This window comes from Opisthorchis viverrini, assembly GCF_000715545.1.
Source record: "Opisthorchis viverrini unplaced genomic scaffold opera_v5_224, whole genome shotgun sequence".
Classification (NCBI taxonomy): Eukaryota; Metazoa; Platyhelminthes; class Trematoda; order Opisthorchiida; family Opisthorchiidae; genus Opisthorchis; species Opisthorchis viverrini.
Window position 1 is genome coordinate 632,915 of NW_008751878.1, and position 11,706 is coordinate 644,620.

Here is an 11,706-nt window from a genome sequence, read left to right on the forward strand (position 1 = left end):
ATCTACTGTGGCGTAAAAAATTAAGACAACCTTATGTTTTCAATCAACTGGAAAATGTTTGGGACCGATTGGGAAGTCATCGTTTCAGAGGGGTTTGGTAAACAATCGGTGGATTTATTGCCTAAACCTCAGTCAATTTGTTTTTGACTCAATTATATACTCTCAGGAACGAGGTTTAGCGATGGGATCACCAATATCCCCGATTTTGGCCAACATGTACATGGAAGACTTCGAACAGAAAGCTTTAAACGGATTCGAGTGTCCACCAAGAGTGTTCTGGCGTTACGTAGATGACACGTTCGTTGTAATAAAGCGGGATAAGGTGAACGAATTCTTTCAACATCTGAACACATTGGACCCTCACATTAAGTTTAGCATGGAGCTAGAGTCCACATCGGGTACACTAGCTTTCCTTGACTGCATGACACACAAGAGTGGTGGGAAATTAAAAACCACTGTATACCGGAAATCAACAGATAGTGGTGCGGTCTTAGACTACTCCTCTGCACATCCAAAAGCAGTATATGCTAGCATAGCCTCAGCGATGTTTAGGAGAGTGAGAGCACTGTGTACAGAGGAGGTCGACCGAAGAGCAGCACAGCTCGAGGTAAAAAAGCGACTTCAAGATGGCGGATACCCAGTGGGTTTAATTAAGCGACAACTAAGACGGGTATTGGTGCCAACACCAAGGCCCAACAAGGAGTGGATCGGAACAGCGGTCATTCCATACAAAACAGGGACATCTGAAGTCATTAGAAGGGTACTGAATACGGCTAACATTAGAGTAGCTTTCCAGAAGGGGAAAACTTTACGCTCGGTGTTGGTGCATTTGAAGGATCGCCTTCCGGTTGATAGGACTAGGAACTGTGTATACAAAATAAAATGTAACGACTGTACGAAGGTTTATATAGGTCAGACAGCCAGGGAATTGCACACCAGAATCGGTGAGCATAAGCGTTCCATTAACAAACCACCGAGAAACGCAGAGGAATACCAAGCGTTAGTCAAAGATTCAGCAATGGCAGGGCATGCTCTAGACACTGGGCATAAGATAGATTTAGAAAATGTGGACATCCTGAGACGGGGTTTAAGATTCACACCACAGCGACTGGTGGCCGAGGCGGTGGAAATCGCCAAGCATCCCAGTGTGAATAGAATAGAGGGGGTAGAACTTGCAAACGTGTGGAGAGCGGTCTTAGATCAGCCGAGATGACACGAGGCGGTGTGCAGTTATCAGCGAAATCGCCTGGGTCTAAAAGTACAAAATCCAAGTAGCCTTAGATCCAATTAACCAGCCCACCCCCATCCCCAAACTAATTGTCCCAGCACCCTTGGACGAACACAGGTGAACGAAATCTGTGAACGACCCCAAGAGGAATTTTCCATTAAGGTGTCCTAGACTGAAGAATCAAGGACGAAAAATCCGGGTTCATCATAAATACGAAACCCCCCTAACCAATCTATCGTAAATCTTAGTCATCCCCACTAATCAACAAACAGGAACATCAGACTGAACACCCAGCACTGATCACGTCACTAGTCATAAGGAATCTCACGGATTGGTTCCCCGACTGCCTTAAAACCCAATCAGCCTACTTACTTACTCACTTGGCCTGAGGAAGCTTTTGTGTCAAAAGCGAAACGTTGCCCAGCAATAAATCCACCGATTGTTTACCAAACCCCTCTGAAACAAACTTATGTTATTTAGCGAATATACACCCATTTGCAAACTAATTTGGTTCTTTCGAGAGACTCACCTGGAACCCAGCTGAATCTCTCGTTTTTGATGTTCTCAGGCAACTGAATGTGCTGCACCAGACCGCCTTATGTTTCAGTCGCTACGATGTTTGAAATATCGCGATACATGTATATCTTTGTAGTGCACTACTCATAAGGTTGCTGAAAACCCGTCCACAGCCCACAACCAAAGTAGTTTGCAAATGAGTGTATTTTCGCTAATTTCGTGCAAGTTGGTTTCAAGTAAGACATAAGGTTGACGGAAACCCGGGGACTGCGCCTACCTGACCCAAGACAAGAAGGGCGAAACTGGTCGTGGGCTGTCGATATTTTTTCGGCAACCTTATGAGTAGTACATTAAAAAGATATACTTATTTACCTCTGTCCTTATGAGTAGTACATTAAAAAGATATACTTATGATATTTACCTCTGTCCAGCCCTAAATAACAGGAGTATTCAGAACGAATGAGAAATAGGGGAAAATTCTTTTTCTTTTGTTTCACGTAATCACTTTTATTGAGACCGTGACCAAACGTGCGTCAGCTGAGTTATCTAGGGCATCACGACGTGAGAACAGATTTGTAACCATTAGGGATGCTATTCAGGACATAGATATGAACGAATAAATCAAGGTAAAATGTTCAGCTGCCCACGAAGAACGTGAAACCGGAGTTTCCTAGCTCATGCAGGTTACACATATGATGAAAATACAAAGTGGAAGATTTGAACAGTAGAAAATGATAATCCGAACAAATTTTAGGTTTTCGAGGTCCTTCAAGGAGCATTGGCAACTGCGGTGAGCAGTTTGAAAGCCAGAGGGCCATGAACTGAAAAACTGACACAAACGTGTGTGTAGACGCGTTAAGTGTACATTTTCAAATTCTATTTGTTCTGTTGCGTCTATCGACGTCGCAGATTCCCACAAAATCGTTTTAGAGCGGACGGCACTAAGCTTATTGGAAGAATCAGCTCCGAACGTAACGGGACTAGATATCAGCGAATGGATTAACCGTTTTTCGTTGAGACAGATCTCATTGGTTGTTCTTCATTCGTCCTTGACAGATGAGTTGTAGTCTTAGTACTTGACAGGATCAATAGAGCAACTGGCTCGCACGTTCGTTGACTGTTTCTGGTTTGGTCAAGCGTACCAGGCGATCAAGCGGCTATCCGGACTAGGGTTCACGGTAATAAGCAGGCATTAAGGGACTATGGTCCACAACGCAGCTTTTTACATCATAGTGACGACAAAATCCGTATTGCAATAAAGTTATGCAGATTAGATGTTTCTAGATTACCCATCAACAGCACTCTCTTATCTTCTGTTGAAAAAGTGAGAAAAAATCGACAGATAAACACTCATTTGCATAGCGATTTGTTTTCCACGCCAAAGTCACCCAAAATCCCATCTAAGCTGCTCTCACAGAACCCGCTGCGTCAGACTGCCTCGTGTTTCCCTTCGCATGCTGTTGAAGATATTGTGCAGACCTAACGCACTTCTCCTAAGGTTGTTGATTATCCCTCAACCCCCAGTAGACAACCAAAAAGACTATTCCAGATGTTTTTGCGTATAATTAGCGATCTGAAACAAAATGGGCAATTTTCTCTTCGTTGCACGAAGTGGTGATAACTCGTACCCCCCCATCGTTAAGTGTTCGTTGGACTCCAACGTAACAGCGAACGGCCTTGCCCATTTCACTGACCAGGTTGTGCAACACTTGGTCAAGGGTGGAAAGTGGAGGACCTCAACACAGTGCACGCTGCATTAATTACTTCGCCGATGTCACTACGACAGACACTTTGGAAGGAGAGGGAAGCATCGAACATGATAGAAAACGAGGACTTGGAAATTCAGTGGGCAAGAGTTTGCGGCACTTTTGGACATAGAATTACAGCCTCCCGTTAGTTGCAAGCACGCAGAACAACAAAGTAGCCTATGAAAATAATCAATGAAGCACATGTGTGTCAGGCCAACATTAGCTTGAGAACAGAAACACTGTTGGAACTGACTCGAATCGTTTGACTCAAACACGTTAAGTTCAACACGCGGAGCATCGATATTACACTCGGAAACTCGCTGGCCTTCGGAGCAGAGGACTGTGGTACTAACCCAATATCTGGCTTGAGTTTACGAGACTTCACATGAGGCTCCCCTGCACGTCCGAAAGAGGCATTGTGTCGAAAATGCGAGCTGTAATTCATCGCGCTCCAGTCGTTGGTTTGCGGGAGAATTTTCCGCAATGTCATATTGTTGAATCTTACTGAACACAGTGACATTATACTACTTAACTAAGAGTATGTAGGCAAGGATTCACAATGGTAACTCGGGCTTCAAAGTTCCCGGTCATGAGACTTTTCTAGTGAAAAGTTATTGAGTTGTGTTGAGCACAGTACAGTAGTTTGAAAGAGCTGCCAACGAAGATCAATATGGTTGTGTGACGGGAGTAAATCTGTGGACTCATTGTCTACCTACAGGCCAGTGCTGAATTCACTGTTAGGAGGCTATAGAGATCCAGACCACATGGATCCCCAATAGCGATTGAAGCATTGTCAAGTAATGCTATCAATTCCACAGAGCAAAAGGAATGACGAAGCACAAGAGACTGGCGTAGGCTGGTCATGATGGCCAAAATATTAAACGACCTTCAGGTCACAGCAGTCTGGAGCAGATGAGTACCTAAAGTTGGAGAAATCAAAACAATGAAAAGCATAAATCCACTCACGGATCACATGAAGAAGCCTCAAAAACGTGCATCCTTCCAGTAGCTCCTCGGGAGTTTGCAGCTGGAAGCATTTACTAGGTAAATGCACATAGAGGCGAAAATATTTCCAGCGGGTTTCAGATGTCCGTTAGCGCTACCTGAGTGAGAGGGCCTGACAGGCAGGTAAATCGATCGTCACCAGCCGGACTGTAAGTGGTTGGTCGTTCGATCAGTCGGTCATACCAATGACATCGCTCAAGCGTGAGGACACTTGCCTGTTCAGACGTGGTGATAAACTTGCTTCGCAAGTTTGAACCCCGGCACGGATATGCACTGCTGATGAGTTCTAGTAGGAGTGAAACTCGAGTCCAATGCTCCATCTGCTTGTTGTGGGAACACCAGAATAATTGCTCCAGGACAAGAGGACAACTGTTCAAACACATTCGGTGACCCCCACAACAGAAAAAAGTCTATAATATTTGTGGAATCCTGTGGCAGTGAAATAAACCTACAAATTTAAACTCGACATCAGCACGTTTGACCTCGATTTCGAAGATGTCTTGCCAATTTCAGCCACGCTAAATGGATGGTTGGTAATTAAAAATGTTTTGCAAGATACCTTTTTGGCGATCAGGTAAAGCTAGGGGAAAATGGGCTTACGGATATGCGATCGGAAGGATAGTGGTAGGAGTGAATATTTCACAGTCGAACAAAGTAGAGGAATGAGCGATCTCAAGATGACAGTTCTCTGAGTAAATACCTCTCAGTTCACAGCGAGGTCGTTACAGTGAATAACAGGAACTGCTCAAGTTAGATTACTTCCGCAAGTTAGATTACTTCCGCACGGTCTAAGATAAATACAAGCGGCTTTTTGTGTCATGAATGAATCGGATTTACGACTGTTCACAGGCGAGTAGTATGTGTGAAAATGCACATGTTTACCGCGTTTTTTCTTTCATCTTTTCGATCCATCTTAGAGATCCATGTTTTTGAGTCCACATGCAGGTCAGATGTTTTCTAAACACGCACACACACACGCACCTGTTCCAATCTATTTTTGCAACGCTGGCTATTTTCTCCCGTCCCACGCAGCGCAACAAGGGTGATCAAGTTTCCGAAATTACCACAGCCATGATTTTACTGGTAATAGTACATGTTGGGATTTGTTAGCCTTGGCTCACCATGAAGCAACATATAATTTCGCCCCAGCAGGAACAAAAGCACTTTACTCTGAATGACGAGCAGCAATGCAAATCAAACCTGTTTTACTGAAAAAAGCTGATGTTTTTGTGGTTGAATGACAGCAAATTAAAGTTAGTTGTGTAAACATTTTTCGGGTGCGAACTTTTGACGCCACACACTCTTAGGGAAGCACAGTAAACATCAGTAACACTGATCGTAGTCTCCGGTTGATCGAAGGGGCGCATTTATCTCTACGAATGTCCCAATTCGGCGACAGGGCTTTCTGGATGAGCTCTGAAGCGGAGGGCTGCCCGAGACAGCCATATAGGTACTGTCAACTCTAGAATGTTGAATATAGTTCCAAGTAAAGTGCCGGATTGTATTTGATCAATACAGAATATCAAACTAAGTCTGCTGTTACGTAGACAGCCTACTGCAACCTCACCGACGCACGTTCCATTACAGTTAGTACACAAAACTGCCCGGGGTTTAAACTCGTTCCAGATGATCTATTGGAAATGCCAGTCACGCATGCTGTTCTAAGTGAACGTAACTTTTGTACGAACGTCAAGAATAGCTAAACAGAAATAGTAAATTAAGTTAAGAGCTGTATAAATATGCACAGATATATATATATGTCATGGACAATTTAATTGTTGGCACAGAACCAAAAAGTTTTGGTTTCAATCCAAATTATTTTTGTTTCACGATTTGTTGTTTGGCTTGGTACTTAGCTATCCACATGTGCTTTTATCTGTTCAGCGCAACTGAATGAGTATTCCGGTATTCATTAGGATTCTACTTATATCTCAGACAGGCCGGAGTGGAACAGCTCTAACTTGAACCGAGAGCTCACTTTGACCGAAGAATCAGGAAACTAGTGTCGGTAAAACTTGCCTCTAAATCACCAACATGTTATGTGGATGGATGATATCTTATCTGTTGGACACGAAATAAGTTTTGGATTTTCACAAAGGAAACTACTCATAAGGTTGCTGAAAACTCTTCGACAGCCCACGACCGGTTTCGCCCTTCTGCTTTGGGCTCATTAGGTGGGCGCAGTCCCCGAGTGCAGCACTTTCAGTTGTAGAGCATCTTAGACAAAAGATTCAGTCAAGTCTTTCGTGTAAACCGAAATGGTTTGCGAATGACCGTATTTCTTGAAAACCGTGCAATTTGGGTTCAAGTAGAACATAAGGTTGACTAAAACTCGGGGACTGCGCCCACCTGATGAGCCCCAGGAAGGGTGTCGAAGGGGCTGTCGAAGAGTTTTCAGCAACCTTGTCAGTAGTTTCCTTTATGAAAATATATGGCGATGTCTCGAATATCGTGCCAACTGAAACATGAGGCGGCCTGTGTGCAGCACATTCAGTTGTAGAATATCATAAACGAGAGATTCAGTTGAGTCTCCCGTGAAAACCAAACTGAGTTGCAAATGAGTGTATTTCCCGAGAGTTGTGGATTCGTTGGAAGAATGAATCATGAAATTAAGAATAGATTGAGAGTGACGCCTCGGTCAAGAGGGTGAACAGTTTGTGGTAACGAATCCACGAAGGTAAGCCCCGTTTACAGGCATAAGACTAACTTGACAACGATTGAGAAATATAGGTTCTATTGGGAAAATAGATTCGGTAAACTTGTACAGAAATGTTTACGTGAAAATGTTTAAGTGGCAGCCGAGGCGGTGTAGTTGGTGGCTGAACTGTTTCTGTAAGCCAAATGTTCTTTTTCGACCCGAGTACTAAATGACCTTTAAGTTTAGACTTTTGAATTTGGCCTTTGCTCCATTGATTCATTGATTCTTTTCATTACCCAACTGGCGCTATATCCTGGACCGCTACCAAAATATCAATGACATATCTACCAAGTTGGGTAAAGTACTCGACTGATCAGGATGCCTTCGCCAAAACCGATAGGTAAATTTCGCTGAACGGATCGGAACCGTTAGCAATTAACTCCGTTAAAATTTTATTGCATTGTCACCGCATCCTCAGTGTGCACGCTAATAGCAAACTGTTGAACACAGTCTAGACATTTGCGTGCATCCATACGCGGGCAAAACAGAATAGTATCAGTTTGAATCACTGCTTTGCATCGCTGTGTTCCTATTCATTCGAACGAAGAATAGAACAAATAGATTTGGCACCAGACTTGTAGACTACAGTCAACAAACCACAGTGACAAAACGGTAAGAAAACGTTCACAAGACCTGTCGTTTGTTGGGCAAGGATTAATTACCAAATTACTCAATTAATTTAACTAATTTCTGAAGCATCGTTTTTAGCGATATTACTTGATTTATCCACTTCTGTACCGAAATGTTTCTATCGCCTTATGAATCAAAATAACTCTTCCTGTGTGATGTCGAAATTCTGGCCAGTTTCAGGCTCTTTGATTTAGTTTGTCCGACTTTTCGTACTTTTTGTTTAAGAGGACTGATTGTGTAACGGTGATACTACTGATGGGGAAGCACGCGAGTAGTATGTGTTGTTTGTAGAATTTCGCTTTGCGTCTTTTGAAACGGGGACATCTGTTGCGGAATTTGACCGAAGAATGAGTGAAGTCAATGAATCTCCAGGAAAGTTCAAGAAGACGCGTTCGGGAGAAGATGGGTGTCCAGTTTTTGTAAATAAGATGCTGATTAGGTTTACTTCCCTGTTCAATGGTTTGTAACCGGTCAGTTGGCCTTTCCTAATAGATAACTCTGCAGTGAAGGCCTTCTTCCTTTCAATTGTAATCCAGTAGAAACTGTAGGATTGTTTATTCGCTCAGTCGGAAGCACTATAGCTGAAGCCGTCCAGGAGCACTTTGTCAGGCTAAGCCTGAGGGAAGCTGGCATGATATCCTGGATCGTCAAGATTCAAAGGCCACACTGCCGATGATACCTCGCGTCTTGAGACGGTCGTTAATCGAGATGGCACACGCAGGATGAAACAAAACGTACGACCAAGTTCGGCTGAGGGCCTATTGGACGGGGATAAGTACTGAGGGTTGTGTGGTGGCCTGTAAGCGGTGCCACCCGATGAAAGGGGAAAAGACATGGGCTACCAATCCCACGGAACCAATTCCTGTCTCGGTAATGGACGAGTTATGGTCCGTTGATGTTGTCGGCCCATTTCGGTGACAGCCAGAGTAATAATGATAACACCTGTCGTGGGCGTCGAGGTGGCAGCCGTACCAAATCGACGGGTGCAGACGATCTGTGGAATGATCATGTGTTATATTATAGCCAGACGGTTTGGAGCTTCAAAATGATTCTAATGGATCAGGGGCTGAGCTTTGAGGTGAAGATTTCAGGAGCCGCTTGCAGCAACTGGGCACCAATCAGCTACGGACAGCACTGTATCATCCGCAAACAAACGGTCTAACCGCTGAGCAATGCACCTCTTCTAGCATGGGGTCACAGCCTTTCAAGGAATCTTGATTGTTGCAGTCTCGATCTTGCAAGACGGTTTTTTGCACTGCCTCTTCAACCGATATATCTAAGCCGAGAGCAATTCTGAATTTGCCTAAACGGGAGAAAAATAGATTACAGGAGTTAAAATACTAGTAATGGTATGTACCGCTTTGGCAATGAATTCATTTTTCCCAAACTGTGCCTTTCTGATAAACGTTTTTCTATCGCTTAGCATACTTTGGTCGTTGCTGTAGTTTTTCCCGCGGCATTCGTTACCAGTTCCAAAGTCTGTTATGAGTCGCTTCCAAATAAAACGTATACCAGTAAGTCATCTGACAGCAGTAACCAGACATTCTGCTCCGAATTCTCTCAACTCCACAAAAAGCTAACATCATTTTTCATCGACCTTGTACAACGTTAGAAAGTTTCTGGTTTGAAAAACGTGAAACAAGTGTAGTCCGTACGCACCACACGATCAGAAGATAGGTTAGAGTTGTATCAAGTTGGCGAGGTGCTGATCTATGAAAGCCGTTTTGCAGAATCCGTTTCGTCTTGTCCGACAGTAACTCAGAACCAGGTTTGTCTACTGAGCAGATGTACTGGTTCAATCACAGGTAGCGATGAACCCTTCAACCCTGACCGTTGATGGTCCTTTCATTGAGTTCGGCCGAAATTCGCTATGGGTGACCCATAATCCACACAGACAGTTGGCACATTTCAAGCCTTTGTACTTTTCGCATTCCGTATTCCAGTGAGGTCTGTCTGCTCGACTGGATATCAGAGTATTCTCATCACACACGATGACCGATAATCAAGGGTTACGAATCTGGAAACAGAAAAATAGTGAAGCATAAAAGGGGTGGGATATTGGGTCACGTCAGTCTCAGGGTTTTGAGGCAGCTCGAAACAAAGGGATTACCCACGAAACATACGTGGCGCAGATAAGAAAATATTTCCCATGACGAATTAGCTCCTCTTTTGACAAATCCTAATTCGAGGAGCCGATAAACACGTGAGATCGATTCCATGCTTGCAGAATAAGAGGGGATATATCCCGCCGAACCGCGAGTTAATCACGCTACAATTCACCACCCACAGGACAAATTTAGCAAAAAACGTTTTCAAATATTTTCATGCCATTAACAAAAACGAAATGATCGAACTTCTGTCTGGGAAACTACAGGCGTGTTTATATTTCAAGTCATCCTCCACTTAGCACTAGACCTTGCTGATCAGTGATCTAAATTCCAGGATGGAGATTCACCTGAGTAAAATTTTGAACAAACAAAAGAGGACAAGTTAATGAGCGACATGTGAAAGATTGAACGAAAGTTGATTTCACGCGAGAAAAGAGTCGAGGCATTTTTCTGAGCAGACAAAATCTTTGTCAGGTAGATCAACGGATATAAAATTAGACAGCACGGGAAACATAAATCACCACGTTAACCCAAGCGAAAGGACGTGAAAAAAATAAACTGAGGTAGTTTTTTCCGCATAAAAATTGTCGAGTTACGATCGAAAAGAACGTTTTTAAATCAAGCTAAAGCGGAAAATTGCATTAAATTAATGACTGGGGATGAAGTTAAACAAGTGAGTTACAAGGTCCACGAAAGCATCACTTTACTCACATTAAAGAGCTAACTTAAAGGAAAGTAATAAATCGATTAAATGTTTCTAAAGACGTGAAGGCTTTAGCCAAACATATCTGGAAGAAATTGTCCAGGTATCTGGACGATTATCAATGTAAATCCTCAAATAAATATGGATGGACAGCATGTTGACTATTACCTTGTATCCATCTTCAGTCGAATATGCTAGACGACTGCAGTGCGCACCCCTTGAAACTCCAAGGAGGCTCAAACCTGGGACAACTTGACTTGTGTATTAAACACTTAGACTTTTGGTCACGAAGCGTCCATTAAAACTCCAAAATTTCACACTAAAAACGGCGAGAATGTGCAATCGGTTGATTCCACTTCCACTCGGATCACAGTGAACTAGCTACAGATATTTCCAAAATATCTTCTTCAGAAATGTCATATTCTGTTCACAAGACAGGAAACAAGTATAAAATGGTTTGAAATTTTGTCGAATCTCCAGTAGTGTACCTGGTGAGTGATTGTCGAATTAGTGAACGTTATCAATGTGTTTTATTCCCAGCGTTGTATTAGTTCTGATTGCAGTGTGACAGATGAGGTGAATGCACGAATCTGCAAGGCTCGGGCCGCGTTTGTTAACTTGAGACACCTATAGCGTAAGAATGGTTTATCCCTGAATCTGAAGGGGCGTGTGTATGAAGCTACAGTACGGGCTGTTTTCTTGTATGGCTGTGAGACTTGGCCTATTCGAGCAGCGGACCTGAGACGTCTTCAGGTGTTCGACAATCGTTGTCCCAGACCATAGCTCGCGTGGGTTGGTGTCGGCGAATCCGTAATGAGGCAGTTAGAAAGCGTGTTTTCGGTTGTGTAACGGGTACTTCCATTGAAGAATGTGTCCAGCACCAGAAGCTGCGTTGGTTGGGACATGTTTTACGCATTCCAAACCATCGTTTGCCGAAGAGTATTGTTTTCCATGCCCAATTCGGAGTGGCGTAAACAGAGAGGTGGCCAACCCTTGACTTGGCAGAGGAGTATTAAGGAGATCGCGAAACGCTTAGGTGCTGTCGGTGCTACTCGCCTTCCAGGATGGGG

The 11,706-nt window shown here is 43.5% G+C and overlaps 1 protein-coding gene across 1 annotated transcript; it reads left to right on the plus strand.

The window, feature by feature from the left end:
- Positions 1-1,804: 1,804 nt before the first annotated feature.
- On the plus strand, positions 1,805-8,607 carry T265_08497 (hypothetical protein; the record flags this gene model as incomplete). The annotated part of the gene is made up of 3 exons (XM_009174311.1): positions 1,805-1,866; positions 4,698-4,883; positions 8,478-8,607. 3 exons carry the CDS (start codon positions 1,805-1,807, stop codon positions 8,605-8,607), a joined length of 378 nt encoding a protein of 125 aa, XP_009172575.1.
- Between the last annotated feature and the right edge of the window lie 3,099 nt (positions 8,608-11,706).